The sequence below is a fragment of the Manacus candei genome, unplaced genomic scaffold, assembly GCF_025592945.1.
Source record: "Manacus candei isolate 608988 ecotype Guabito, Panama unplaced genomic scaffold, ASM2559294v1 h1tg000011l, whole genome shotgun sequence".
In the NCBI taxonomy this organism is placed as follows: domain Eukaryota; kingdom Metazoa; phylum Chordata; class Aves; order Passeriformes; family Pipridae; genus Manacus; species Manacus candei.
In genome coordinates, this window is record NW_026138059.1 from 21,628,694 (window position 1) to 21,654,785 (window position 26,092).

At 40.4% G+C, this 26,092-nt stretch overlaps 1 protein-coding gene across 6 annotated transcripts in view; it reads right to left on the reverse strand.

The window, feature by feature from the left end:
- The window catches only part of FILIP1 (filamin A interacting protein 1), a 104,969-nt gene that overhangs the window by 37,641 nt on the left and 41,236 nt on the right, over positions 1 to 26,092 (reverse strand). For all 6 annotated transcript variants that reach the window (XM_051778017.1, XM_051778013.1, XM_051778016.1 and 3 more), the window contains 3 exons: positions 25,531 to 25,809; positions 6,939 to 7,112; positions 4,737 to 4,915 (listed from right to left, as the gene is read on the reverse strand). In XM_051778017.1, the coding sequence (XP_051633977.1) occupies positions 4,737 to 4,915; positions 6,939 to 7,112; positions 25,531 to 25,803 (626 nt within the window). In that variant the 5' untranslated portion in view covers positions 25,804 to 25,809. The remainder of the gene's footprint in view (positions 1 to 4,736; positions 4,916 to 6,938; positions 7,113 to 25,530; positions 25,810 to 26,092) is intronic.

Consider the following 26,092-nt stretch of genomic DNA (forward strand, 5'->3'; position numbering starts at 1 on the left):
TCCTTTGCAGGTGATCCAGGCCTAGAATTACATCAGCAGCAGAGCAGCCAAGAGCATCTTTGTGCCAGGATGACCGAAGCCAAGAGGAATGTATTATCACAGACCTCCGAGGGACTTGCCAGTGCATTCCTTGCTGGGGGTGCTGCGACGGGGGAGGCAAAGAGGAGACCATTTTACATGAAGACTGACAGGAAACTTTTTGGAGGAAAGATCTGGGGTCACAGTCTTGCTGTCTCCTCTAAGCAGATCTAATTATGGCCATGTACTTCAAAAAGAAGGTTTAACTAAAACCAGATTTAGCAGGGCAATGCTTAGGAACTACAGACTGAATCCTCAGCCTTGCCTTGAGGAAAACATGAAATGCTTCAGTGCACTGGGAACACTGTCGCTGTGGTTGTAAAGAATAATTTGAAGCAGCATGGAAAGCAAGAACCAATTTAAAATCCTCATCACTTCAATTAAATCTTACAATGAAACATGGCTAAGCATAATATCAGTGCTTTAGGACAGACAACACTTAGACACTGGGTGTATATTTACTGACACCTTGCGTGGTGGGGTGACAGTCTCAGCAGTCTCACGGGTCGTGGTGGAAATGATCAAACTACTCACCAAGCAGATCCCCCATAACAGAGCTTCAACAAAGCCTTTTTGCCATATCACACCCTCTATTCTGCAACCCACTTCCCGTGCTTATAAAAGAAACTCCCTACTCCCCCTTTGCCCCATTTTTGAAGTCTTTCAGGCTATTTCTTCAATCAGTCCTGGATGGCAGTGGTTGTCACAGCAAGCCTGTTTCTGAATCCTTAAAATCAATGGGAGCTTTCCAGTGCTTTTAATAGCAGCAAAATGTGCTGTCAACAAACGGGATTAAAAGAAGGGTACAAGACAAATTGTTCAGAGATTAGCACCTCTAAAAATGTCAGCATTTTAAAGCTCGTCTCCTAGGTCAATCGAGATGTCAAAGTGTTAAGGTTACACAGAACTCTACCCTTTTCCACCAAAACAAAAAGCCCTGCTGATCAAATGAAAAAGTTTATAATTGATCCTAAAGATTGCCCCCACCCATCCCAGTTCCCTAAAGGGGAAGGCAAGAGGGCTGGGACTAGGCAGAACAGAGAACAATCAAATACCATTTCATGCTAATTGTGCCTTACACATGAATTTTTGGAGTGGGGAAGTACCAATAGCTGGTTTAGCTGCAGCCAGCTCAGCCCAAACTCAGACCACCAGCTCTCTGCACTAGGAAGACTAATTTTATCCCTGAGGCTGCTGCTGCTGCCTGCTCTTCTGCTCTCCAGGTGTCCACTGCAAGCCACATTGTCAGTGCAGTTCTGACCAGACCCCTCATTCTCCATCTGTCAGACCAGAGACTCCTTTACCCACCATCTGCCACCCAAGGTCTCTGAGAGGGCCCAGGGGCCTCCAGCTCTTCTCTGTATTTTTCAGCCTCCTCAGGAGGCTCCAGGAAGATGTCTGCTTTTGCATTCCTGGGGATAGGAGATGACCAAGGACAACTGGATGTTACAGAAACAGCAGCTGAGGTGGGCAAGCACTGAAAAGGGAAATTTAGTTGCATAGAAAAATAGAAAATACTGTCTGTAACTTTCAAACATCATTAGATATTATTATAGCATACTATAGGGAAATTTGCAAAACACTTCAGCCACCATGTCTGCAGAAGCACCTTCCACTAAAAGTACCAGATTTCTTTCATCTCTATCTGGCAAAGGGTTGTCACTCCTCTTTTCCTGTAACATGCCAGCTTTTTCCACAATCTTTCTTCAGGTCAGTTGCACTTGGTTTTGCAGAGCCAATACCAACAGCGAGGCCCTCCAGCTTTCTCCCTTTACCCTCCCAGCTGCCTACATTTTGAATATCCCAATGTACAATGTCCACTTTCTTATACTTTTCATGCATAATTATTCTTGACAAATCATGTTTTCCTGTTACTTCCTTCCTGTGTGAGGCTGACCTAACAATTAGTCCCTTCGTAGGAATGGTTTGCTTTCATATCATGTTGTTGTAGGTGCATTAGAGACAATGTATGAAAGTGTATGTAAAAAAAAATATTCCAAAGTAAATACATTAAGAGTGTGCTAGACATACATTAGAACTGAGGCATATTTCTGGTCTTAGAGAATTCCCCTTTTTCCTTTGTTCAAACTTTCACAAGACAGCAAAAGCAGATGTGGCCTGCAAAAGTTGATGAGGACAATGGTAAGGAAAGGTTGATAAAATACTGTGAGGAAAGAAATCACTGAAATTACTTAGATCCAGGGCAGGAATTATTACTGCTCTCATTGTAGCAGACTGCTGTGAGATGGCCATCCCACAGCACTGTTCTTCTTCTGGCTCACCCTGTCTCATTAACATTATAACTGTGAGTGCAGCAGAGTGGCTGACGGGCAAAGTTCACCTCTGTGTCCCTTTTCGTTTTCATGGAGACTACAAGTCTGTTCAGTTCTTAATAAAATAACCCTCAAAGCACCACAGTAAAGTGAATTATATACATAGTGGTACTTAAAAACTAGAATGCCTGTGCAGGACCTTGAAAAATGCCTTTGAGCAGGTCAGTTCTCTGTCCCAATATGCAGATTAGGTGAGTATGAGTTTTTTGTATGTTTTATCCTACTGCAACTTAATCTTTACACTTCAAACTCTTTCTTTTTGACAAAATCTATTGTCACTTTGGGGCTTTCTTAAGAAGTCACCCCATTGCTCTTTTTTTCTTTGTGAATATAGCCCTCAAACAATACTACTTCTAGTTTTTAATACTTACAAAGATGTGGGTGCAGCCTCAGTTTCATGTGCACTCAGCAAGCAAAGGTGAGGAGTTGGGATCGTTTAAGACTATATGCTAATAAGTGGTTTACAGCCCATCCTGATTTTGCTAATCTGCTCTGTGAGTGATCCGGGAGGAGGACTCCCAGAAGAGAGAGGGAGGTGCATCTTGGTTTTCTGTGTTTAGCTAGATGCCATACCCTCTGTGCTTGGCGGCTGCTGACTTGAAATGAATTTTCTCACTAGTGCCATAGACAAACAAAGTGGATTAAATAGCAAACATCAGGTTTCTTGTTTACTTAACATAAATCAACAGGGTTTCAGCACTGCAATTATTCCCCTGCAGCCACCAGTACAGAGGCATTGGTGACTGAAGCCAGCAGGCTTAGTTGCTCTTAAAGATCTGTTTTCAGGAGAAATTCAAGCTCAAATTCTCCTTTTTTTTATTGCTGTTTTTTCGAAAATGATAAAATGGAGAAAACCTGAAGTTTGAAAGAGCAGAAAGGGTAAGAGAAAAAGCCCACAGAGATGAGACTTGATATCTTGAGAGCAGTAGTAATGTAAGGCGAATATCCTTGTAATCACTTCATTGAAGGAAGTCAGTTCAAACCACATCATAATCTTAGACTATTTAGTGGCCTTCACAAATTGAGAGGGAATAATAAGAGAGCAACAACTGTCAAATTAATGTGAATATTAAATGTAAAGACAAATGTAAATGGTATTTTAATACCACTTCTACTTTTGTAGCATTTTAGTGGCTGCATGTCCACACATACGTGGATATTCAGCATAGAGAGAAAATGGCAGCTATGAGAATCAGATGTGAAATTGCTCTTTACTTGGAAATACAACACATTTTTTATTTTCTACTATGAAAATCCAATTGCTAGGATACAGAAGCATTTTTTTCCTTTAACGTTTGCCAATCAACGCAGGAAAATAGAGACAGAAAAATAACAGCTATTAAACCAGGAAATATGGTCACTGTAGCTCATGTGCCACCTACTCAAAGCTGGCGCTGAACTGAGCTCAAGAAATACACCAAACAATTTCACTCCTAGCTTTTTGCAAATGTCTGCCACAAGCCTGTGGTTTCCTCAACAGCATTTCTTCTTTGAACTTGCCTTAAGTGTTTTTCTCAGAGCTTGTTTGTTGTTTTTTTTTTTTTTAAAGAAACACAACATCATGTATTGATTTCAAGCAATTTGGTATGAACATGAAATTTTCACATTGAAAAACTGAGTACTCAACCTTCACCTAAGGTAGTTATCTTTCTTTTCTTAGAGACACAGAGACTCTTCCCTCAAGCAGGATAAACACTTGGAAAAAACAATCTTGAGTGTATAGACTGTGAGATAAACACTGCAGATACCACAGGCTAGACACGTTTTGTAAAACATGAAAATATTTTCTTCCACGGGAACAGAGAACTTGCCTGAGGCATGTGTCTTCAAAGATATTAAAAAGAATGCAAATGATTTGTGCCTTTTCAAGCCTAAATGTTAAGGGCATGGCAAAGTCCCACCACTTGTGTGCTAGTATCGTAATACGTGTTGTGGTTTTCCTTACCCTGTCCTCCTGCTGTGACAACAGTGCTCTGACCTTCATGAAATGTAGCACTTAGCTAAGCAAGCCAGTCCCAAACTTAGCCAACATAAATAACATCTGATCAAAAGCTACCTGGAGGTGAACCCAAAATGGGCATGACTAATTCAAAACAAATCCATTTCTTAATTCAAGTGCACACTACAGGAACATTCAATGGTATTCCTCCAGCTCTAGACTTGCACAGTAATGTACTTACTAACAACATGAGTGGACTGACATTTTCAAATGGTTTACACGTGAGTTTAGTGTCATTTGAACACAGAAAATACAGAACAAATCACTGCTGAACTGACAAACACTGGGACACTGGGTATAGTCTTTGCACTGTCTCAGGTACTCACCTCTCCCGCTCCTGTTCCAGGAGATTAGTAAAGTCATCACTCTTGTTCATGTAATCTGTATGTTTATGTTTCTCATTTTCTAGCTCATAAACTGTGCGACGATGGCACTTTTCTGCCAACAGGAGCTGTTCCAGCATGCGCCGATACGTCTCTTTCTGCTTTTCTTCAAGTCTGTCTAGCTGGATTGTAGGAGATGAGAACAGACTGTTTTAAAGGTCTCCTTGATTACTTCATCTGATTTATTAACCAACAGTGTTCTGTTTGGTAAATGTGAGTCCCACAGTTTTAATTCTTGAGCTATATGTAAAGCAGTAACTAGAAATAAGAATAACTGTCCTGTGAAAGTAATGATTTATCTGGATGACATATTAGCAATAAACATTTGCACAGTTTTCACATACACAAAAGGCAGAACTTCACTTAGTTTGCGGGTATCAAATTTGTTGCAGTGCAGAATGTCCCCTGTGGTGAGGTGCTGTGCACACTTTTTTCATTTCACACAGGAAAAGCTGTAGCTGAGACCTCTGACCCTGGGAGCCTGAGTTCACACACCTGTACGGGGACTAGACACCTACATGTGGAGCATAAAGTGTAATCTCAAGGCTGAAATTTGAGTTGTGCATCTTCAACACACCTGTACAACTGCTGAGATTAATCTATTTAGATTCAGTACAGATTCAGTTTTACATTACCAAATACAATTCAATATAAGCTTTAGGGTTTCCCCCTCAGCCTGTTTTTTGACAGAAATTATCTTTCTTTATTTGCAACACTTTACCTTTTTTACCTTCTGTAATTTTTTTTATTAATTTAATTTGCCAGTTGTTATTCAAACAAGCACTAAGACCAGGAAGGTGTGTCTAAAAAGATGCTAGGGCGCTCCAAACACACCATGGCTATTCATGTTGCTCCTTTTGCTGGTTCTTGGGTGCAGATAAAAATCTCCATCCTCTTCCTTGCCAAAGCGGCCCACAGCCCTGGTACTTCTCTGCTTGCCTGCCCCTGGCAGAATGTCTGGCTGAGCCTGCTCTGCACACCTCCAGCCCTTACCGTCTTCCTTGGCCCCAGATGCACTGGACAGTTGTTTCACAGGGTGCCTCAGCAAACTAAGGGAAGTAGGAAAGCAGGAGGACTCTGGCAATTTGATCTCCAGAAACTGACCATAGCAGTCAAACAGTCATTGCATTTTATAGAGGAGACAGGTTTGGCTGATCTTTTGCACTTAATTTTGTCACCATTCTGTTTTAGTTTCTACATAACCCTTGTGAACCTACACGTGACAAAGTTTTACTTTTTTCACTGAGGTCCCTGTTAAATTATCATCTTCTTTAGAAAAAGGCCTTGCTAAGCCCTTCTAATCTTGTTTGACAATATTTTTTGCATGCTCCCACATGCTAAGGTTGGTTTGTTTTCCTTATTTACTGACATCCCCAAGATTCCAGGAGACGCTTCAATGAGAATAAACAGTATAAAGATATCTCATGGTAGACACAATTCCTGGTAAACAAATTAAATGTTCTAATAGGAGGAACTGTGAAGATTTGGGCAACCACTACAGTATGTTGTTGCATGCTCTTTCTCCATGCCCTGGACTGTTATGAAACTATAAACACGAGCAGTGGCTATTTATTTTGGCGTTCACACTGGCCTTAGACATTCCCAGGTCTATTCCACATTCATTTATTGCTTATATTTTAAAGCAAGGGATCAAGTCCTATAAGTCTCTTTTAGGGGCTGAACTGACTTTGGAGTTCTAGAACTTAAGTGATGTAAAGTGAATACAGATTTATGATCCCATGAATATCATTAATCTCCAAAGGTCTTCTTTTCTTAACTACCCACATGATAGTGGTCTTGTATGCCAAGAAAATCAAAGAGTTCGTACCAGTGCTGTGAGCAATAGAGGTTGAAGCCTATAATTGAAAGGAATGTAAAAACCAGAAGGTAACACCCAAAGATTTTGGTCTTGCTTAACAGCACCAGCCCTAAGAATCATACAACCTCTTTATGGTTTGTGTTCAAATCCAATGACTTCACTTACAAATTATTCTGCATTTGAGTGAACAAGGCTTTCTTTGATTTCTTGTCATTGTACAAATTCTGTTTTATCCTCTTGAGTGCTTTGCACACTCTCAAAATATGTGGAGTCTCACTTCTGGTTAGGATTCCCCCTGCACAGACATAATGTTGTAAATCAATTACCTCTGAAATTGGTTTTTCATAGACATCTTCCCCTATAGACTTTTCTTGGGCAAGGATGGCATCCCTGTGTAGCACTCGGAGCACATTCTCTGGAGCTGCAGACCCATAATGAGCTTCTAAAACTTCAGGTTTGGTTTTCTCTGTCTTCAGCATGTGGATCACATCCTCTCTTGCCTGTAATATTGCAAATCACTAGCATAAGCCAACCTATTAACCAACAGGGAAAACAGGGAAAATAGGGGCATTTCATATGTACAGGCTGCATACACAAAAATAAAATAAATTAGAAAAATGTCGGGCTACCAATGCAAATAGAAAAACTTTGGGAGTTATCAGAGTAAACATGATCTGTGCAATACAAATGTTGTCCTTAAAGGTATTAAATATTCTATTCCTGCCTGCCATTACATTTGAACGATATGAATTTTTATCTGGGTTGCAACTATAGCCAGGGAACATCATTATTTCATCTTATTTGTTGCCCATGCTCTTCCCTGAGCAGGATAAGGAAATGAGTAGAAGAAGCAGCACAAGTGAGCTAATATTTGTTGGACAGCTTTAAATCAAGTACTTCCAATACACTCCTACTCGAATCTGTGACTAAATACTCTCTTCAAGTAACTTTTGAAATAAATTTTTGTAGCTTTCGTTTCTTTAAACAAAACCCTAGAAATATTGCAGACCCTGGCTAACCAGCACAACTGGCATCAGACATGGAAAGGCTGAGCACACCCTCCTGGCAGTGGAGGAGGACTGCTGACCCTGGAGGCAGGGCTGGGAGCCAGGGTGCACCTGTGGCAAAGGGGAGCAAAGGTCCCAGCTCCTGCTCGCTGCTCCCTGCCCCAGGTGGGACCCTCCAGTTTCGAGCAGCAGGAGCAAATATCTGGGCATGACGAGGCTGTTCTGCAAGGCCAGCTGGTTTTTAGGACTATGCTGTGGATGTACACTTAATCACGAGCTCTTTTTCTAATGATACTTGCCAACATCTGTTGAACCATCTGTAAAATGGGGGCAGGGCACCTGCTTGTCTTTCAAGGCGTGTTTATAAGGCCAAGGTCCAGGGAAGGGCTGTAAAACCTACAAACTTTTGGTGGGCATAAGGGAGCTCCTGGATTTCCCTGGAGAGCATCTTTCCCACAAGCTCAAATGGATGGGGAAACAGAACAGTATGGGCATCAATTTTTCTCTCGCCTGCCTTTCTGACAATGTGTGTGAGCTTGGGAGGTAAATTAAGGACTAAGGAAAGGTTCAGACATTTTAAGAAAAAATCCTTTCGAAATCCTACCCCTATGTAAGCAATGACTGTTTAAGATTCATGAACTAACCAATGCTCCAGGCTTTTTCACAGTGTTCATAATAGCACTCAGTATTATCCCTGTAGGAAATCTGAAATCTTTACTCAGTACAACAGAGCCATCACAGCTCTACAAAACCACCTGCTTTTAAAATGAGCAAGAAAATAATTTCAAGAAATTATTGTGAGACCCTTTAATTTTTTTTTCTTTAAAATAAAGTAGTCTAACATGACAATAAAACAAAAAATGAACTTGAGGCAAAGATTATGCCACCCAATTGAGAACTAGCCCAATTACACAGGGCTAGTGTATATTACAAAATATAACATTTTGTAACCTTAAGTAAAAGCTATGCACATGTCTGTAAAATACAAAATACAGATTGGAGTGTTATTTGTGTTATTCCAAAATGAAAGTGGGAAAGGTACGTCACTCACAGATATCACAACTAAGTGAATTATGTGAGCTAGTCTCAAAGAAAGTCAGAAGAGTATGTACATGTCAGTACATCACATCCTGAGACTGTGCCACTCTTAATATGTGAAAAATGTCATTTTATGATAGTTTTAGACAGGTTTGAGAATGTACAATTTTTTCTATCCCTGTAAAAATAACAGATATGTTAATGTCTTCATCATCATGAGGCCAATGCTCCTACATTGAAGAAAAAGCTCTTAAAAAGTCTAGTAGGACAGCATGGGAGTATGCGGGGATTTCTAAATGTCCAGATTTTATGATGTGTTGTCTTAAGTCCTTAGGAAGGGACAGTTTTGAGGCCATACTTGCCTCCTGTCCCAGTGAACAAATTTGGTATCCCACTCTGTGCCTTGCAGTGGAGGCCCTGTGCCACAGGCATGCTCAGGAAGAGCACTGTGCGAAGGAAGCACTGAAAACAGCAGGATGAGGGGCCAGCCCCCTTCTGCCCTATGCACAAGGGCCACAGCCAATCATATTGAAACCCCATTTTGTTTTGATTCTGAGCACACAAAGCTTCAAGCCTCACACCCCCCATTCCTCAGGGACAGGCACACCTCAGACCCCAGACTTTTTAGGAGGGGAGGGGAATGAGTTCATTCTCTCCCATTGAAGCTGTTGGGCCCCGGATGGCATAATTAAACACTGACAGGGCTGGGCAGAGCAGACAGAGACAACTCAGGCTTGGTGATTTAGCACTATGAATAGGGAGAGCAAAGAGCTGGTCTCCAGTCCCTGCAATGGTTATTTGATACAGAAATAGCTGGCAGAGGCAGCTGCTCTGCCCAGTTGTGCCTCAGCCCTTGTTCAGTTGCGCACTGCCATGCGTACTTTCCTTCAGACCTCCTTAGTCTGTCATCACTCACAATTAAAATGGAGCAACTTCAGCAGGAGGGAATAAGAGTCCCTGAAACAGCTTATAACTTGCTAGCTAAGAAAGGCTTCTGGAAGCTGCAGGTTTGGGTTCCCCAAGAACCAAAGGAGCCAAACCAGGAGAGTGGGTGATGCTGAATGAAAGAACTGACATCCCAAGAAGGAAGAAAGGTGCCCAAACTCAGTTCAGAGCTTTGAAGGAAAACACTTTTCCTTGCTTCATTTGTAAAGAAAAGCAGTGACACACTTAGCTCCAAGGGGACAGGCAATAGGACTGTCAGCACTGAACACCTCTTGCTACAGCCCAAGAGGAGGGTACCAAGGCCAGAGACAGGCTGGGTGGCACCATCCCAGTCAGTTCCCCTCTCATGTACCCCTTCTTGGTTACCCCACACTCTCCTGGAACTCTGGATTTGGATCACATTAATATAGCAAAGTGCCTTCTGCCTTTCATGGGCTTGGCCATTTCTCCTGTCATTATCTTTTCAAGGATATTGAATTCACCAAGTACTCTGTTTCCACAGACTTATGAAAAGCAAACTGACTGACAGGCACTCAGGTTGCTAGGAAGCATTGGACCAAAAAGAGAATTTCATGCTAATAATAAACTGGAGGTAAATTTACTTTTATTTGATCAGAAACAAGCCCCATCATAGGGAGATTCTGAAGTACAGCTGACCTAGGTGAGAGACCCAGGCAACACCCTAACCTTCCATCAGCCTTGGGGTTTGTGAACTCCAATTAATCTCTCCAAAACTCCTCAGGATAATGTAGAGGCAAGGAGCTGAAACAGCACGCCTGTCTATCTCCTTGATTTCATGTTTCCTCCAAATGACTAATTTTCCACTGAAGTGACGAGAAGAGGGCTCAGATAGAGATATTTTCTTTCAATGTATAGCGATCTGCAGAAAACAGACTATTTTCAGAAAACAAATGAGAATAATCCTGCAGAGGAACACTTGGGCTACTTCAACACACATACCTGGAAAGAGGCATAAGAGGCTGAAAGTGTGGGGTCCTAGCTAAGAAGAGGGAATCTTGCGGGCAAGCTCTTTCTACTAATGGACATTTGCTGTTGGTGCCTCCCTTGTCTCAAAGCACAATGCTGTTTTGCATAAATCATAGGGTAGGAGACAATCTTCCTCTGAAAGGAAGATATTTCAAACTGGAAGTAAATTTATATATGAATCCCAGAGGAAAGTTGTTAGCTGTTTTGATAGAAGGAACATGGTGTTTGGCACAGGAAAACCATCTCTCAAGTCCTTGTTTTGTTTTGTTTTGTTTTGTTGGTGCTGTGATGAGAAAGAGCATCCAGGCTTGAGAAGACCACATATTGCAACAGCTTGTAACACAATGAAACTTATTTGTAAAAGTCCATAAGACTGCAATTAGTCAGACAAGCTCTTTAAAGTCAAAATATGGAATTTAAAAAATTTGCTTTTATTGGTTTTTCATTACTTCAATTGTCCCACAGAAAACTCCAAGCTAACTTTCTGTTACAATACTGTTCGTATTGTGGGTTCTTGAAAATAAAGAGACTTTTCCATTCATAAGGTGCCCTCAAGTACCTGATTCTCTAAGCTGTAGGATCAATGAGGACAGATTAAAGAAGAGACCACTTTTATCTATTTGCAATGCTCTCAAGGCAAGAAACACAGAAGGCCAGATATATTGAGAGGTATTGTTCCACACTCATTTTCCTCAGGAGCAAAGCCTGCTTAGAGACTCCCTGTTCATCAAACTCACAGAACCACAGAACAGCCCATGTTGGAAGAGACCTCAGAAGATCATCTGGTCCAACCTTCCATGGGAAAGGAAGTCTAGATGAGATCATCTACCCCCATGTCCAATTGCATCTTGAAAACTTCCAGTCACAGGGAGTCATCCATGGGATTTTGTTCCAGTGATGGATTGTTTCTTATGTCGAGATGAAATCTCTCCCAATGCAAGTTGTGCCTGTTGCACCTTGTCTTTTCCATGAGGCTCCTTGTGGAGAGAGAGCCTCCATCTTCTTTGCAGCTGCCCTTTAAGTACTGGAATATGTTAATGAGTTCTTCCTGAGCCTTCTCTGCTCCAGGGAGAACAGACATAATTCCTTCAGTCTGTCCTCGTAAGACAGGTTCTCCAGTCCTTTGATCATCGTTGTGGCCTCCCTTTGGACCTTCTCTCCAGCTTACCTGCATCTTTTTTGAACTGTGTGGATCAGAACTGGACACTGTACTCGGTTAACTCCTTCAGCTGTTCTGCTGATAGAGGAGCTGCAAAGTTGAACTGGGTCTAAGCCTTGTTTTATGCTTACTGGGGGTGCCAAAATCTAAAGGCTGATGACCTCACTTCTTCAGTACCTCCATGGAGGGGCTGAAGTGCTGTGGAGCACTGCTGTCCCACAAACCTTTGCCTGCTTTCTTTTCCCTCCTCTCTACTACCCACTGATGAGTGTGCTTACCTAAGATGCTGGGTCTGTGTTACTACCTGGGAAATCAAAAGCAATGCTCCACTCCCCTCATGAGCCCACTCTTTGCTGGGCTACCCTGAAACACTCACTTTGTGACAGAATAAAGTAGAAGGACTTTCTTTTGCTCACCAACTTGAGCAGAGCAAGGGGCTGTGTTCCAAACTTCATTTTACTACGTGCCTAGTAAAATATTTAAAACATATAGAAAGGATGTAAATAGGTTCCTGCATAAATTGAAACCATTTAGGAAACAATAGCATGACTCTGCTGCTTGTAAAAGGGGTCCAGCAGCCTAGCAACCAGATTCTCCGTCAATGGAAAGACTGTTACACGAGCCGGGCGTTCAGACGTGCTTCCTCCTCATGCCCTGCCCTGACAATTTAATACAGCCCTCTCTCCCCATTCCCACAGTCTTTGGCCTCTCCCATGAGGCTGCTGACAAAACTCAGCACCCACTAAACGAGGAATTTTTGCCACAGGCCATTTGTCACCTGGGAAATGGGACTGAACTGATCAAACTCGTTTCATGTAAGGCATCTAGTAAATTGGAAAAAATTTCAGTTGCATTCAAGATGGGCTGAATGGAGTCAAAGTAATCACTGTCAGCTGAGAGTGAAACCCAACTCACAGTCATTTCCCAGTACATCTCCTAAACTCTTCTCCTGAATTTTATTTGTAAGTAGCCTTCCTGCAAATTCACAGTGTGTCTCTCTCAAAATCAGTTACCAGTGACTATTTCTTTCATAACATCATATTTGTAGGTATCTAAAATACATCTAACTACTTCAGAGCAATCTAAATATTTCAATAACATGACAACAATCCTGTTGTCATGAGGTGAAAGAAGTTTTGAAAATTCAGGAGCAGGAGTAGCATTTACAAGAAATGCAACTATGTAATATTTGAACAATCTGATATTTACAGCTTTTGACTATTTCTTTTCTAGTTATGAAGACATTTCATTATACCTACACAAGTAAAAGCACTAAGTAATAGATATTTAATATTTATAAAGTCATACTTTCTTGCCAGTGATTAATGACAAAAAATAACTATGAAACCGCAGACAGGAACCATCACTTCTACTTGTGTTGTTGTAACTTGCACTGCACACAGTTCAGGTTATTTATAGTTCAACAGCTACTCTGTACCGCATCAGAAACTAGATAAGGTCACAGGTTCTCAGTGTAATGTTGGAGTCTTACCAGTGACTGATTTCCTAAATTCCAGTAGGCTTTAAAAATGTTTCACCTAAGAGCTAATAAACATCACACTCAAAGCATCCTGAGGGAGATCAGGAGAATGTTCTCACTCTGCTTTCTATGCTATCCAGGACATGCTGTTCTTCCGTCAGAGCAGGAATAGCCTTAATTCTGAAAAGTCAGAGACCTCAGGAAGTGAATATCGCAAGTTTCCATAGTTGCCTTTAATGAAAGAAAGCATCTTCAGGCAGGTATACTCATCTGTATCTGCAAAACTTTCCTAACACTAGTCCCTGTTTAAAATCAGTAACTTCCCTTTTTTTCTTACCTTAGGAGGAAATTAAAATAATTAATACAAAAGCGGACTTTCTTATTTTTGTGTCATGATACTAGAAATATGAATACAGAAGGTAATAAAAACTAACCCTGCCTGTTGGAATGACACTATTGTTAAAGGCCTGACTCCTCAAACTAGCTGTACCTACTGCTGCAAGGACGGACTAGCAATTTGTCTTCCAGGACACATGTACTTAGTGTACAAGACATGTTTCAAAGCTGGGAAGTTAGATGCTGTACTGCAAAATTGCATAATACAAAGGGGTTTTTTTATAAAAATTCAATAAATATTTTCTCTCCTATACCAGGTATCTGAAGTAGCCTTGTTTGTATCACTCACTCAGGGATGCTAGCCATGCAAAATGCTGGCTAATGACGTAGAATCACAGAATCATAGAATTCCCGAGTTAGAAGGGACCCACAGGGATCATCAAGTCCAGCTCCTGGCCCTGCACAGGAGAGCCCCAAGAATCACACCATGTGCCTGAGAGCTCTGTCCAAATGCTTCTTGAACTCTGTCAGACTTGGTGCTCTGACCACTTCCCTGGGGAGCCTGTTCCAGTGCCCAACCACGCTCTGTGTGAAGACCCTTTTTCTAATATCCAACCTAAATCTTTCCTGACACACCTTCATGCCCTTCCCTTGGGTCCTGCTGGTTACCAGAGAGAAGAGATCAGTGCCTGCCCCTCTATTTCCCTCTGTGAGGAACTTGTAGAATGCAATGAGGTCTCCTCTCAGTCTCCTCTTCTCCAAGTTGAACAAACCAAGGGACCTCAGCCACTGTATGGCTTCCCCTCAAGGCCCTTTACCATCTTCATAGCCCTCCTTTGGAAACTCTCCAATAGCTTTATATATTTCTTATATTGTGGCACCAAAACCACACACAGGACTCAAAGTGAGGCTGTACCAGCAACATGTGTACATAGTTTTTCTTGCAAGGAAGACTCTGGGTACAGCAAAGTTTTTTTCTTGCCTTTCATCTTGGCTTAATTTCCTAATACTTGAAACTGTGGAGTTAACTTGCTTGAATTTCTTTTAACATTTCTATACACAAATCTATGTACATGATGTACTCTGAAGGTAAAGAGATTACTTCAGTGGTGAAAAGTGATTATTGTTGATCATTGATTTTGTAGAAAAGTTAAGTGAAATATATCCAGAAATACAAGTGATCCCTCATGACCCTGAGGAAATGAAACAGAACTGTCCTGTCTTCTCCACACTGTGAAGAACTTTCTGGCCTTGTATGAAGCCTTTGGAGCTATACAGCATATTTCATTTTATTGTGCGTTATTTTACAGTGATAACACAGAAAGTCCTTCTAAAATCAATACTAGAGAAGAGGCACACGATAAAGCAGCTCGTCTACTGCACAAATATTCTGAAGTGGCTCCAGAAGAATTACATCAGAAATTAATTTGGCCTCTTATGTTTAAAAAAGTCCCCATTAAAGGTCGCAGAGCTGAGGAGAAGCAGCACTGAGCAATGTATTACTTCTTACAGCAAGCTTTGAAACAGATCAAATGAGCACTAGAAGACATCTGTCTGTTATTTCCTGCCCACACAGCTTTGTTCTACTCTATTGCCAGAGCGCTCCATGGATGATGTCACTTTTTTTCTGAAGAAAACAGGCCACCAGAGCCTTTCACTGACATAATTAATTATCTGTAGTCTGGGCCACAGCCAGCAAAATTCCCATAGCAAGGCCTCCAGAAGTATTAACTCCACACTGCATGATGTTTTCAGAATTATTAGGTTCTGGGATACCCTGTCTTGTCTTTTCACACTGAAAGAGTGCTTTGCTTGATATTATCAAACCATGGGACAATTACTGCAGCATATAGAATTACAGTGTAATGATCCAGTCAGCACAGAGAGACCACTGCCAGGGGTCTCTGTCAGTTATGTGCACAAGTCTGCATGTTGGGATATACTCTACGTGCCTCAGCAATGCATCATAATGGCAAACCCACTGTTTTGGGTTTGCTGTATCCAGTCATGTAGTTTTCATCTCAGACAACACTAACTGTATAATAACATTTTTCACATGACCTGAAGCCCAAGCAGCAAGCAGAATCCACAGATTGATCCAACTATCAAGGAGAGGAAGGAACATCTGTTAAAACACTTTTTCAGATACCTGAGCAGGAAGAATAATTGACGACAGCATGACATACTATGTTTGAGTTCAGGACTGGTATGTGGCTGTGTGATACAGTGTGCATCCCAACAAGTGAAGTGGTGAAAAAAAACAATCTTAGGTGTTTCCTCTGACCAGCACTAGTCACCACAATGCTTGCGGAGGCAGAGGAGAGCTCCCTAGTTCATGTGCTCCAAATCATACATGACAGTCCCTATTCTGGTTTATTCATGCTATGAAATGATCTGAAGCTTTCCATATCCCAGACAAATGGCCCATTACAAGCTACTGTAGCAGTATAAGGAATTTATTAAAACTGCAGCACGTTTCCCACCCATTGAGGTGGTTTTATATAGTTGGAGTCATGTAGTAAGTTGCCATGTTCCTTTTGTAACCACAACTTTTTTGTGATCAGTTAGCATCTCTTAAAGAAAAAAAAATGGTGATTAATGAAAGGGTAACAACAGAAAAAGCGTTTCTTCTCTTATCACCTGGCCCTTAATTTTATGTTAGCCAGTCTGAACCAAGACACAAGAGATCCATGGATCATGAACCTCTTTCTCATGCTTCACATATAAAATTAACCTCACCATGGGCCAAGTTCCATTCCATGCAGGAAATAATACTTTTCAGGAATGCTGTAAGATTTAATTCATAAGTATATAGAAGATCTAGGTACCCTATGAGTGCTACCAAAAATATGGTACTCTGATATCAATATAGTTTTTCTCCTATTAATTTTCCCCATTCATTATATTCTTTTATTTCTTCCACGTTTATGTACTTCTCTATGTGTCATCCAAGTTGTTGAAATCCATTGGAAACTAAAAAAATAAAAAGTATAAAGAAACTAAAAAATTAAAAAAGATCTTCATTAGACATGTCACTAACTTGTCTAAGTTGCTCTTTGAAGTACTACATTGACTGTATAAGGAACTGAAGCATCTGAAATTAGGTGCTCTGACCTGAATTTCAGTGATGCACTTGAAGCTGCTGGCATGAGTACCCTCTGTCCAAGAGAAACAAATCTGCCCAGGCATTTTTTTCTGCCCTGATCTTGCTGCCTTCTGGCAGGAATGAGCACTTGAAGAGCAGGATGGAGTAAGACAGGCTGGTGCCAGCAAGGCTGTAGCCACCAGAGTGATGAAGTTCAGAAGCAATCCCTCTGCCTCCTCCGTGTAGACAGAAGCATGTGGGATACTAACAGATGTAACTGTGTGTGCATGTGTAATAAATTCTATACACAACTTTCTCTTGTCCAAGCATTTTGTTGGCTTCAACGAGCTGTTTTTCAGTACTCTGTGCTAGACAATGTGCATTCAAATTATTGATGACTGATGAACGGGCAAGAGTAGGACTGTACTACAGCAAGCCCTCACCAGCACAGCCGATAATTTCAACAGAGGAGTTACCAGAGGAAATGAGGAAAGTGGCACAAACTCTCAGGGTGAAGTGACTGGAGAGGATGGGTAATGAAAGGTGCAGAGCAAGAGCTCCCAGCCATGCCCACAATGCCCTCACAGCCTCCTGTCATCTCCAAAATCCCCCTGATCCTCCTCAGTGCCTGTCTCCTCCCCTTTGTCCCCCTTCCCCCCCCACCCCCAACCCCACTCGAACTTCCTTTCCCCTCTCCATCCTCCCATTGCATTACCAAGAATGACTCTGAAGCCCTTCAAAATGCCATTTACCTGAACTACTGAGACTGCCTGAGCCAATACTGGGAAAATGGGCTTCTGTTACGAAGCTGATTACATCAACATTTCTGTTTCTGATTTGTTTAAACTTGAAGGTGACAAATGCCTGGAAATTACCATGCAACTGTATTTGAGTTAGTTCCATTCATTTTACTGGCATGGAAGACTTGATGACAATTTTTTTTTGCAAAGAAAACTAATAATTTCCAGGATAAAAAAGACGTCACTTGCAAAATCCAAACTCTTCCTGTCTTAGGAAAAGGTCTTCCCTTCATAGTGTCTCAGCAATGCATCATTTTGCCTGCCGCATCTGCACCAAAATAAGTCACTAAGTTCACTTTATTTTGGATATCATGCAAAATTCTACACTGAAGCCAGAATTTTCGTAAGATGTGGCAAGACACAGGATGTTCAGTAGGACCAGCAGTTTTCTAATGTTACATTTCTCATTTTAGTCAACCAATAGGTGGAGCCTTTAACCCTAGAAACAAGACACTTTCTCAGATAGCCATATTCTCATAATTATTATGTAAAGACTTGTATTTGCTTTTATTAAAGCTTATTTTGGATGAAAAATAATTTGTTTTTTTTTTTTCTCAAGAGCTTATCTGATCCTCAGCTGCAGAACAGGAGACAAAAACTTAATAAATACACAAAGGGAGCAGCAAAGTTAATAAAAACAGACTCATCTACAACTACAATGTTAAATTAACAACTGGTGAGTCACAGTACTGGACAGCATTATGATACATAAGACACATGCTCATTGCAAGATCTCCCAAGAATCCCGGATATTTTAAAGCCAGAGTCCACACATTTAACATCGATTGCAAAAGTGTTGGCCGTTTCCTCTCCCACAGAGTGAACCTTCTCTCAAGAAAAATGAGAAAAGATACAAGCTTCCTCATTACTGTTGCACTGAGTATACAACTTCTATTAAGTGGAAAAAAAAATGTCAAATGATATCTGTTATATAAAATTATTTTTAAAAGATTGCAAAATAGGATCAGTTACAGACGCTGATCCCAATGGGAATAAGACCAAAACTTAAAACCTGATATGAGTCAGTCCTTACTGTTCTGTTTTGAACAGAAGACCAAGAATTTTTGGAAAAAAAACCCAGGCTGCTCATACTATTCCTTTCACTCTAGATGAGATGTTCAACAGATCAATTATTCCTCTCTCTTCTGGCCCTTCAAGCCTAACTAACATGAAGGATGTAGCTCTTTCAAATACAGCTCAGGCATTAATAGAGAAAGATGTTAAAATGTCTTTGTAAAAGACATTTTCAGCCTACAGCTTTCCAATGACGGTGACATTTTATTGAGGATTCTCACTTTGAAAAACATGTCATTCTAAAGCAATTTTAGTACCAAAGAGAAATATGGCTATCATCATTATTTCAGAGGGAGCAGGAAATTGCCTAAATAGCACAATTTAATTATATTTCAGTATACTGTCTTATCTTTTTTTTCCCTTCTCTCAGAAAACAGACAGGTTCTATTTTAAAATTCATGACTCTGGGACTTGCTAGACAAGTTCTGCTTACCTCCCATGATATGTCCTGCACTTTGCACAGCAGTGATTGCAAGCTACAGAAAAAAAACCCATACTATTCTTGACAAAATTAATCTCTGGTTATAAATTGTTCAATAAAAATAGAAGAGAGCATTTGTGGTCTGAAGTCTATCCTAATTTAATATTTTTGTGCTGCAAAAGCACGCTTCACCAGGAAAACACAAACAAACAAACCAGGGGTCAGTAAGAGGGAAGAGAATTTTTTAACTCATTGTACTGATATGCCAGACATTTTTAGGGCTTGTTTTTAGGTTCTTATTTTGCTACACTGTGCATACCATCTTTCTTTTCATTGTCTTGCCTTTTTTATGTCCCCTTTCCATGTCTCTAGATTGGCTCTATTTATCTCTGTTGTATTCTTACACTCTTTTTCTTCTATTGCCCGGCCTCTTTCCCCTCATTCCATTCTCCTTAAGTCACCTCTCCCTCCTCACATTAACCCTATCTTCTCTTTTTCCCTGTAGCTCTGTACATGTTAAGGTTTTTCTCTCAGGGAATTTATATTTCATCTGTATGATATGCTCAGAACTCCTAAACTGCTTCAATTCAAACAAAATTTTGCAGTTATAAATACCTAAAAAGATACCCTACATGCACTTTTCTCTGACTTTACCTACTCTTTCCACCCTGGCTCCTGTTCAGCTTGTTAATTTGTGATATTTTGCTAATGACCACTTGAAAACTTCTTCTCTTCATTCTGTTATGCACTCCTTTCTCTGGTGCCAAGGCAACTTGTCCCAACTTTCTCTTCTGATTTCAGTACTGTGCAAAAGAAACACATCTGGTTTCTATCCCATATACATTGCTTGAGCTTTCAGGCAGTTCAATATTTAATAATGTTAATGCAAGAGTATCAAAAAAAGGCAATGAAGAAAAAATATAGAGGTTTGTACAGTGGTTTTACCTAAGCAACAGCTAGGTGTCTCTCACAATGTCTTTAAGACATCATGGGAAAGTAAACTTTGATACAAAAGCAGTTTGAGGCATTACATGAAGGTATACACATTGCAGAAAGAGGAAAAAGAGACAGAAAAACATCACAATTACAGCTACAGAGTCAAACTCTCTTGCTTGTATTAGACTGACGAGTGTTGGGAAGGTCAAGTAATACCATGTCAGCAGAGAAAGTGAAATATTAAACCCAATGTACAAGGCACCAGTGAGCTCTCTCCTACAGCACCATGTGCAGTTCCAGCTACAGATATTAAGAAAGATGAACCCAGGGTGCTGACCAAAAGGTGATGGAAATTGTGGAAAGACTGTTTTGCTAGAGGAAACTAAAAGGATGTGGCAAGGTAGCACAGCAAAAACAAAGGCTCAGAGGATGGGAGACTGCTGTCCAAAAACACATCAGGCACTAAATAGTAGGGAGGTGGGCTTTTCAAAGCAGGATCAGTGTATAGTGCAATTTCATAAAGGTTTTACTAGAACTTAATTAAAATTGCATTAGAAATTATAAGAGGGAAATTAGCTCTAAACATTAAAGCTTTTCAGTTCTGGGACTATTTTTCAATAGGAGTAGTCAAGGTGAACAATCGACCTAACCTAAAAACGCAGCTTAATAAATTAATGACAAGGGTTAAATGAAGTTGTTGCCTTAAAAAATTAGCTGCTGGAACTTGATTTACAGTAGACCTTCCACAGTTTTATCTCCAGGATTCTCAGGTCAGTCAATGCATCTGCAGTATGAGGATGAGGAAAGCCTGAGCTGGGAAGTGACAAAAAGGTAGAATAAGGAAAAAGGTAACAACTAGGGAGATAAAGAAAGGGGAAAAAAGTGAAGAGGGAAAGTTATATCTTAGGAAAGAGAACAGAACAGAATGATTATAGAATAAAATATATTAATAAAATATGTAGCTATACAAACAGGAAAGAAAGTAAAAAGCAGAAAGATGGAAACAGTAAAGATTTTTCCTTTCCTTTACATTTACAAAGCTTAGTTTTCTGATAGAAAGACAGATGGTAAAATACTAAAATACCTTTTAAAAATGTTAGAATGCAACAGGTAGTCATAGATATATCACCTATACCCATGTGAGTACCTGTTAACTAACTTTGTTAAGAGAGGGGATTTCCCTCATGGCAGGATGTGCAACCACTGATCTAAGTGTTTCATAACGACCTTGCCAGAGAGAACAAAACACACATTCCTTGCAAACCTCTGCTAACCATTCCCTGAAACACCCAGGTCAAAAAGAAGGTCTTGCAGCCCTGAAGGTGAGCTCCTCCTGGCTCTGTTGGATGAGACACTCCTTCCCCCCACAGCTATGCTGTTTCAGCCACAAGCAACCTGCCCTAGAACAACCTGTCGCACTCTCTCTTGTTTGAGCACTCAAATTAACCATCAAATGCGGTCTTAAATAAATATAGATAATTGGAAAGGGCTTCTTTGACAACAGAGTCTTTAGATCTCTCTCTCTCTCTCTCTCTCTCTGAAGGAGGGATGCTATACAAATGGGTTTACCTCTGAGTATCTGCTACAAAGTGTTTCCTTTCTAATGTCAAACCAAATCCAGTGCTACATTAAACCGTTTGGAAGTTTGAAGACTTCTCAGGAACTGTGTCTTGTGATTAATCTGTATATCACTGGTATATTATCAGTACTGTTCGCCAAGACATCATATTTCACATATTGCCTATCTGCATCCTCAGGTCTGCAACAGAGGAAACGTACAGCTGACAACTTAACATGCACTTCCTTTATGCCCCATGGCTGCCTAGCTCTGTGGAGCTCTGCTCCTCCCCAGTGCCAGGCTCTCAGGAAATATTTCCCTCAGCCCTAAAGCATGCAAGGGTCCTCCACAGGAATGGGTGGCTGAGCTGAAAGGGGTGAATGCCGTGTTTGCACTGGGGAAACACAGTAAAACACTGACTGTAATAAAGGCCTCAAGCGGAAAGGCTGGTCCTATTTAAATTGGTGTGAAATATAGCAAACTGTCTCCCAAGCTTAAATTGTAAGCAATAGGCACAGAACGTGGCTAAGAAATTATTTTTCTTGAAAAACTTAAAGATTTGTAGTGGGATGCTGTCTTCATAAACATAGTTGTATTATTCTGGAGGGTTTTTCCAAACATGCAATAGAAGAGTGAATGATAAACATGTTTGTATACTGCTCCTCATTTCCTTTTTGGCCCCCAGTCAGGAAATGTTGAAAATCAGTGTCAGTATTGCTGGAGATTAATGGCTGCTGCTCAGAAAGCATACAGAAAGGGAATATATTCCTGCCAGGACAAATACATAGGCCATTGGACAAAAATCTGTGAACCACAGATAGGACTATACTATCATTGTAAAGATCCACTGCCTGTGTTGCTCTGTAATTAATAATATTCATATGTGGGTTTGACTGAAATCACTGTTGTGGTGGGGGCAACCAGGCAAATTAATGCCATACCTTCGTGGTCTAACTTATTCTAAGGCATTTGAAGTTTTCTTTTCAAATCAGCTTTGCAACATTTAAAAGTTAGATTTTTCTTCCAGGTATAGGCAGAATTCCTTCATGGATTTTTTTGCCCCTATATATTCAATATGGGTTTAAAGACCATGTAATCATTGCTTTTTTATATGAGCAGTTGGATCTCAAAAGAGAAAATACACTCCACTGAGCTATAAGGCCTTTAAAATCAATCCCTGTCATCAGTTCATTTGTTTCCCACTCTCCTTCAGAGAGGTTGTACTTAAGAGCTCTCTGGCTCCATGTATATTGGGACACATCACTGCAGCTTCTATATACTTTTTCTCCCCTTTTGTTTTCTTACAAAATAAGGAATAGGTTACAGTGACCTCTGACATTTATGGAAAGCTTTCCTTCTCTATATTCAGTAAATTCACAGGGTCTAGCCAGGGAACCTGAAGACAAGAAGAGCTGAGTCCAACTTGGTCCTAGAAACTAAAGCACAGGGAAGCTATCTGAGGTCATTATAATTTAAAAAAATAATAAAGGTAAAAATGGGGACATAAAACATCACTGCCAGGGCATGTCCCCACGGTCTTCTGGCATGTTTGCCTTCAAAATGAAGAGCTGGGGGGTCAAGTCCTAAAGTAAGGACTCAAAATTGATACCAACAGCAATGTGGCATGGATCTGTGTTTGCTTTGTTGTTATATGATGTGAATAGTGAACTAAGCTTATGATACAAATGAGTACATTACCAGTTTACCCTGCTAACCCCATGGCTGAGCTCACTGTTTGGGGGTTACTGTTTGATGGTACAGGCATAAGATGCCCCCTGCTCATGGCTGCTCAGTAAACAGTCATGGTATTTTATCCCATTTTTTAATTCAAAAAATAATGGATCTCCCTACAGATACAGCCTGATGGCATTCTCAAACTAAAGTCTTATTCCATGTGCCTATATAATGTTTGTTTTGCCAGCATTGAAATGGCTTCAAAATAAACCCACAGTCTGATTTGTCAGTCTAACAAAACGCTAGCCAGCCACCAGAGATGTCCAAACAGATATGAAAATCAAAAGCCATGAAATGACTCAGTGCCTTAAGTCACTGTGACAGTCAGGAGGTAATACCAGACTATCTACTTTGGCTGGAGTCTTCCTTGGCTCATCTTCATTTGCGGTGTTAAAACCAGGCTCTCATCTCAAGCTCAAGTGTTGTAGCTTGCCCACCTCAGAAATGGGCCAACACAGGTACCGGGAAAATAACTAAAATGGGGGGTGAAATGAAATTAAAAACACCTATGGCCACAAGGAGCAGAAGAACAGTCGCATTCTATGGCTACCAGTGTGGTTGTCCTCACAATCCTCCTGTCACGTCAGGAAGCTTTAGCAGTACCTCACATCTCTGTGGGGTCTGTATGTTTGAATATACATAAAAGTATTGTCCAGGACAAGGGAAGTATCAGCTTGTTGAGGATGTTCAGCCCATATTGCACAGCACAGATTGCAGCTATCCCCACCATCTACATAGGGATTATGAGAACATGGGCAGTTCTTTGAAGGTTCTGTAGCTACCTCTTGAAGTAAAAGCTTATGGTGAAGAACAGGGAAATTACTCAAATAATAAAGATCACGTTTATTGCCACACCAGAAACTTTTTTTAAGCTCCCCTTTCCAGATGACGAAGGTGACTACAGGGTAAATCTTTCTGAACAACACAAACATGATACATTTCTCTTGAGGTTTGACTCTATTCACCACAGAAGCTACATGCTAGCTCCATCTTTAAAAAAGAAGTGATATATACAAGTTTTTGTATGAAGTAAGATGAAGGACTGTTCTGTGATGACAATTTCATTTTTTCCTTTGCAAAACTGCAATTTCAACAGATTTTCTTCCCTTTTTTTTTGCTTCAAATTTTCATTGTAAAATGACCATTATCTGGTTTTGACAAAATTATTTATTTTGAATGCATACTTCCTGTAACTTGAAAGTACTTTCTGACAAACTAGAGGTGAAATATGTACAGAAAAAGTGATACCTAATGACATTTAATGAGATGGAATCTGAGAGTTGTGGTAATGGTGCAACTCAGGTGACTCATGTATCAAAGAAATTAAAAATACGTTTCTTGTAATCAGCTAAGATGGTAACAAGTCCAAAATTAAAGTAAAAATGTTACGAACGAGGGTTTCAGGAGAAAAGTAAGACCTTATATGAAATGCTAAATAATAATGGTTAACTAGAATAAAGAGATTAAGACAAAATGTTTTCACACAGGTTGGGCAGCCTGTCCATAGGATCAGAGAAAAAGATCACTAAAGCACAACCAAAAGAATGTATAGATTTGGTAAGCAGTCCTACCACAGAAGGGGTAAGTCTCAAAAAGTCAGAAGTCTTCATATGGACTATTTGAAATACCACGTTTCAGCTCCTTATTTTGAAATTCCCTGAAGGCTGACACTACTGAGAGTTCAATGACTTATTAGCATCAAAGAGAATCTCAAAACTGGACAGACATTTGGGGGACAAGTTGAGCACTGGCTGCCATCAATTCTGCCCACTTACTACTGGGCAGAATTAACATGCAAACCAGGACAACTGAGAAAGCTTTCAAGCAAGCACTACTCCAAGAAATAAACCTAATGGATCTTTGAAAGGCAAAGAATGTACAGAGCGCTGGACACCAGATGGGACAGGCAGAGGTTTGGCTGAGCCCTCAGCAACATCTGAATATGCAGAAGGTCTGGGGGACATCTTAAGTTCATTTTCAGTATTTCTGACTTGCAGATTGTCTCTTGAATATTTTCATTAATGATGGTAATTACATTCACTATATTTGCTTGTCTTGCCCCTCCCTTTTTTTCCACTCTCTGCAACTGATTCCCCTGTGTTTGTTTTCTGCCTCACCTGCAGAACCCCATTTCCTTGTCAATTCTGACAGGTGTTCATAATTTATTTTGCTTTGGTAGCTGCAGACAGAGTTGTAAATAAAGTAGTACTTAAAACTGTTAAACACCGACCACAGCTCTCTCCTTGTGATCCTTTGCCTTTAATTTGCATGTCCCTGTCCGTTGAGCCCTGTGCTCTTTGGACAACCTAAAAATAAACAGCTACATAGAAAACATGGTTTAAAAAATATTTAATTTACCTGCAATTCTCCTTCCATTATACTAAGTAGTTTTATCAAGTCCTCTTTAGAAAGCTCTATGGACTTCTTGTTCTTTCGTTCAGAAGGTCCGGGTGATTTTGAGTGCCGTTTGACAGTTGCTGAAGCCATGACCTCATCTTCCTTCCGATGAGGTTTGTTCTTTTTCTTGGCATCCTCCTGAAGTTTTTCATTCTCTGCATGGCTGATGACAGGCTTGGAACTGGAGAAGTGCCCGTTAGATGAGCTTTCTCCACCTTGGTTTCGGGATCTCATCCCTGCCTAGAAAGAAACAAACATAAAGATGCATTTATAAACAAAATTATTTACAAAAAAAGCCACAGTGGAAATACTGCCTTTGGAAAGAACAACAATCTACTATAAACTGAAAATACTGTGATGCTCAAGAGACTGTGGTAGAAAGCTCAACCATTTTAACAAATCTGTGTGTGGCAGAAGCAAAATCCTGAAGTAAGGGTAACCACCATTTTCAACAAGCCAAGATGCTAATATGAATTTAAATCTATGGAACTTAAAAGTGATGCAGGAAAATGGTAAATAACAT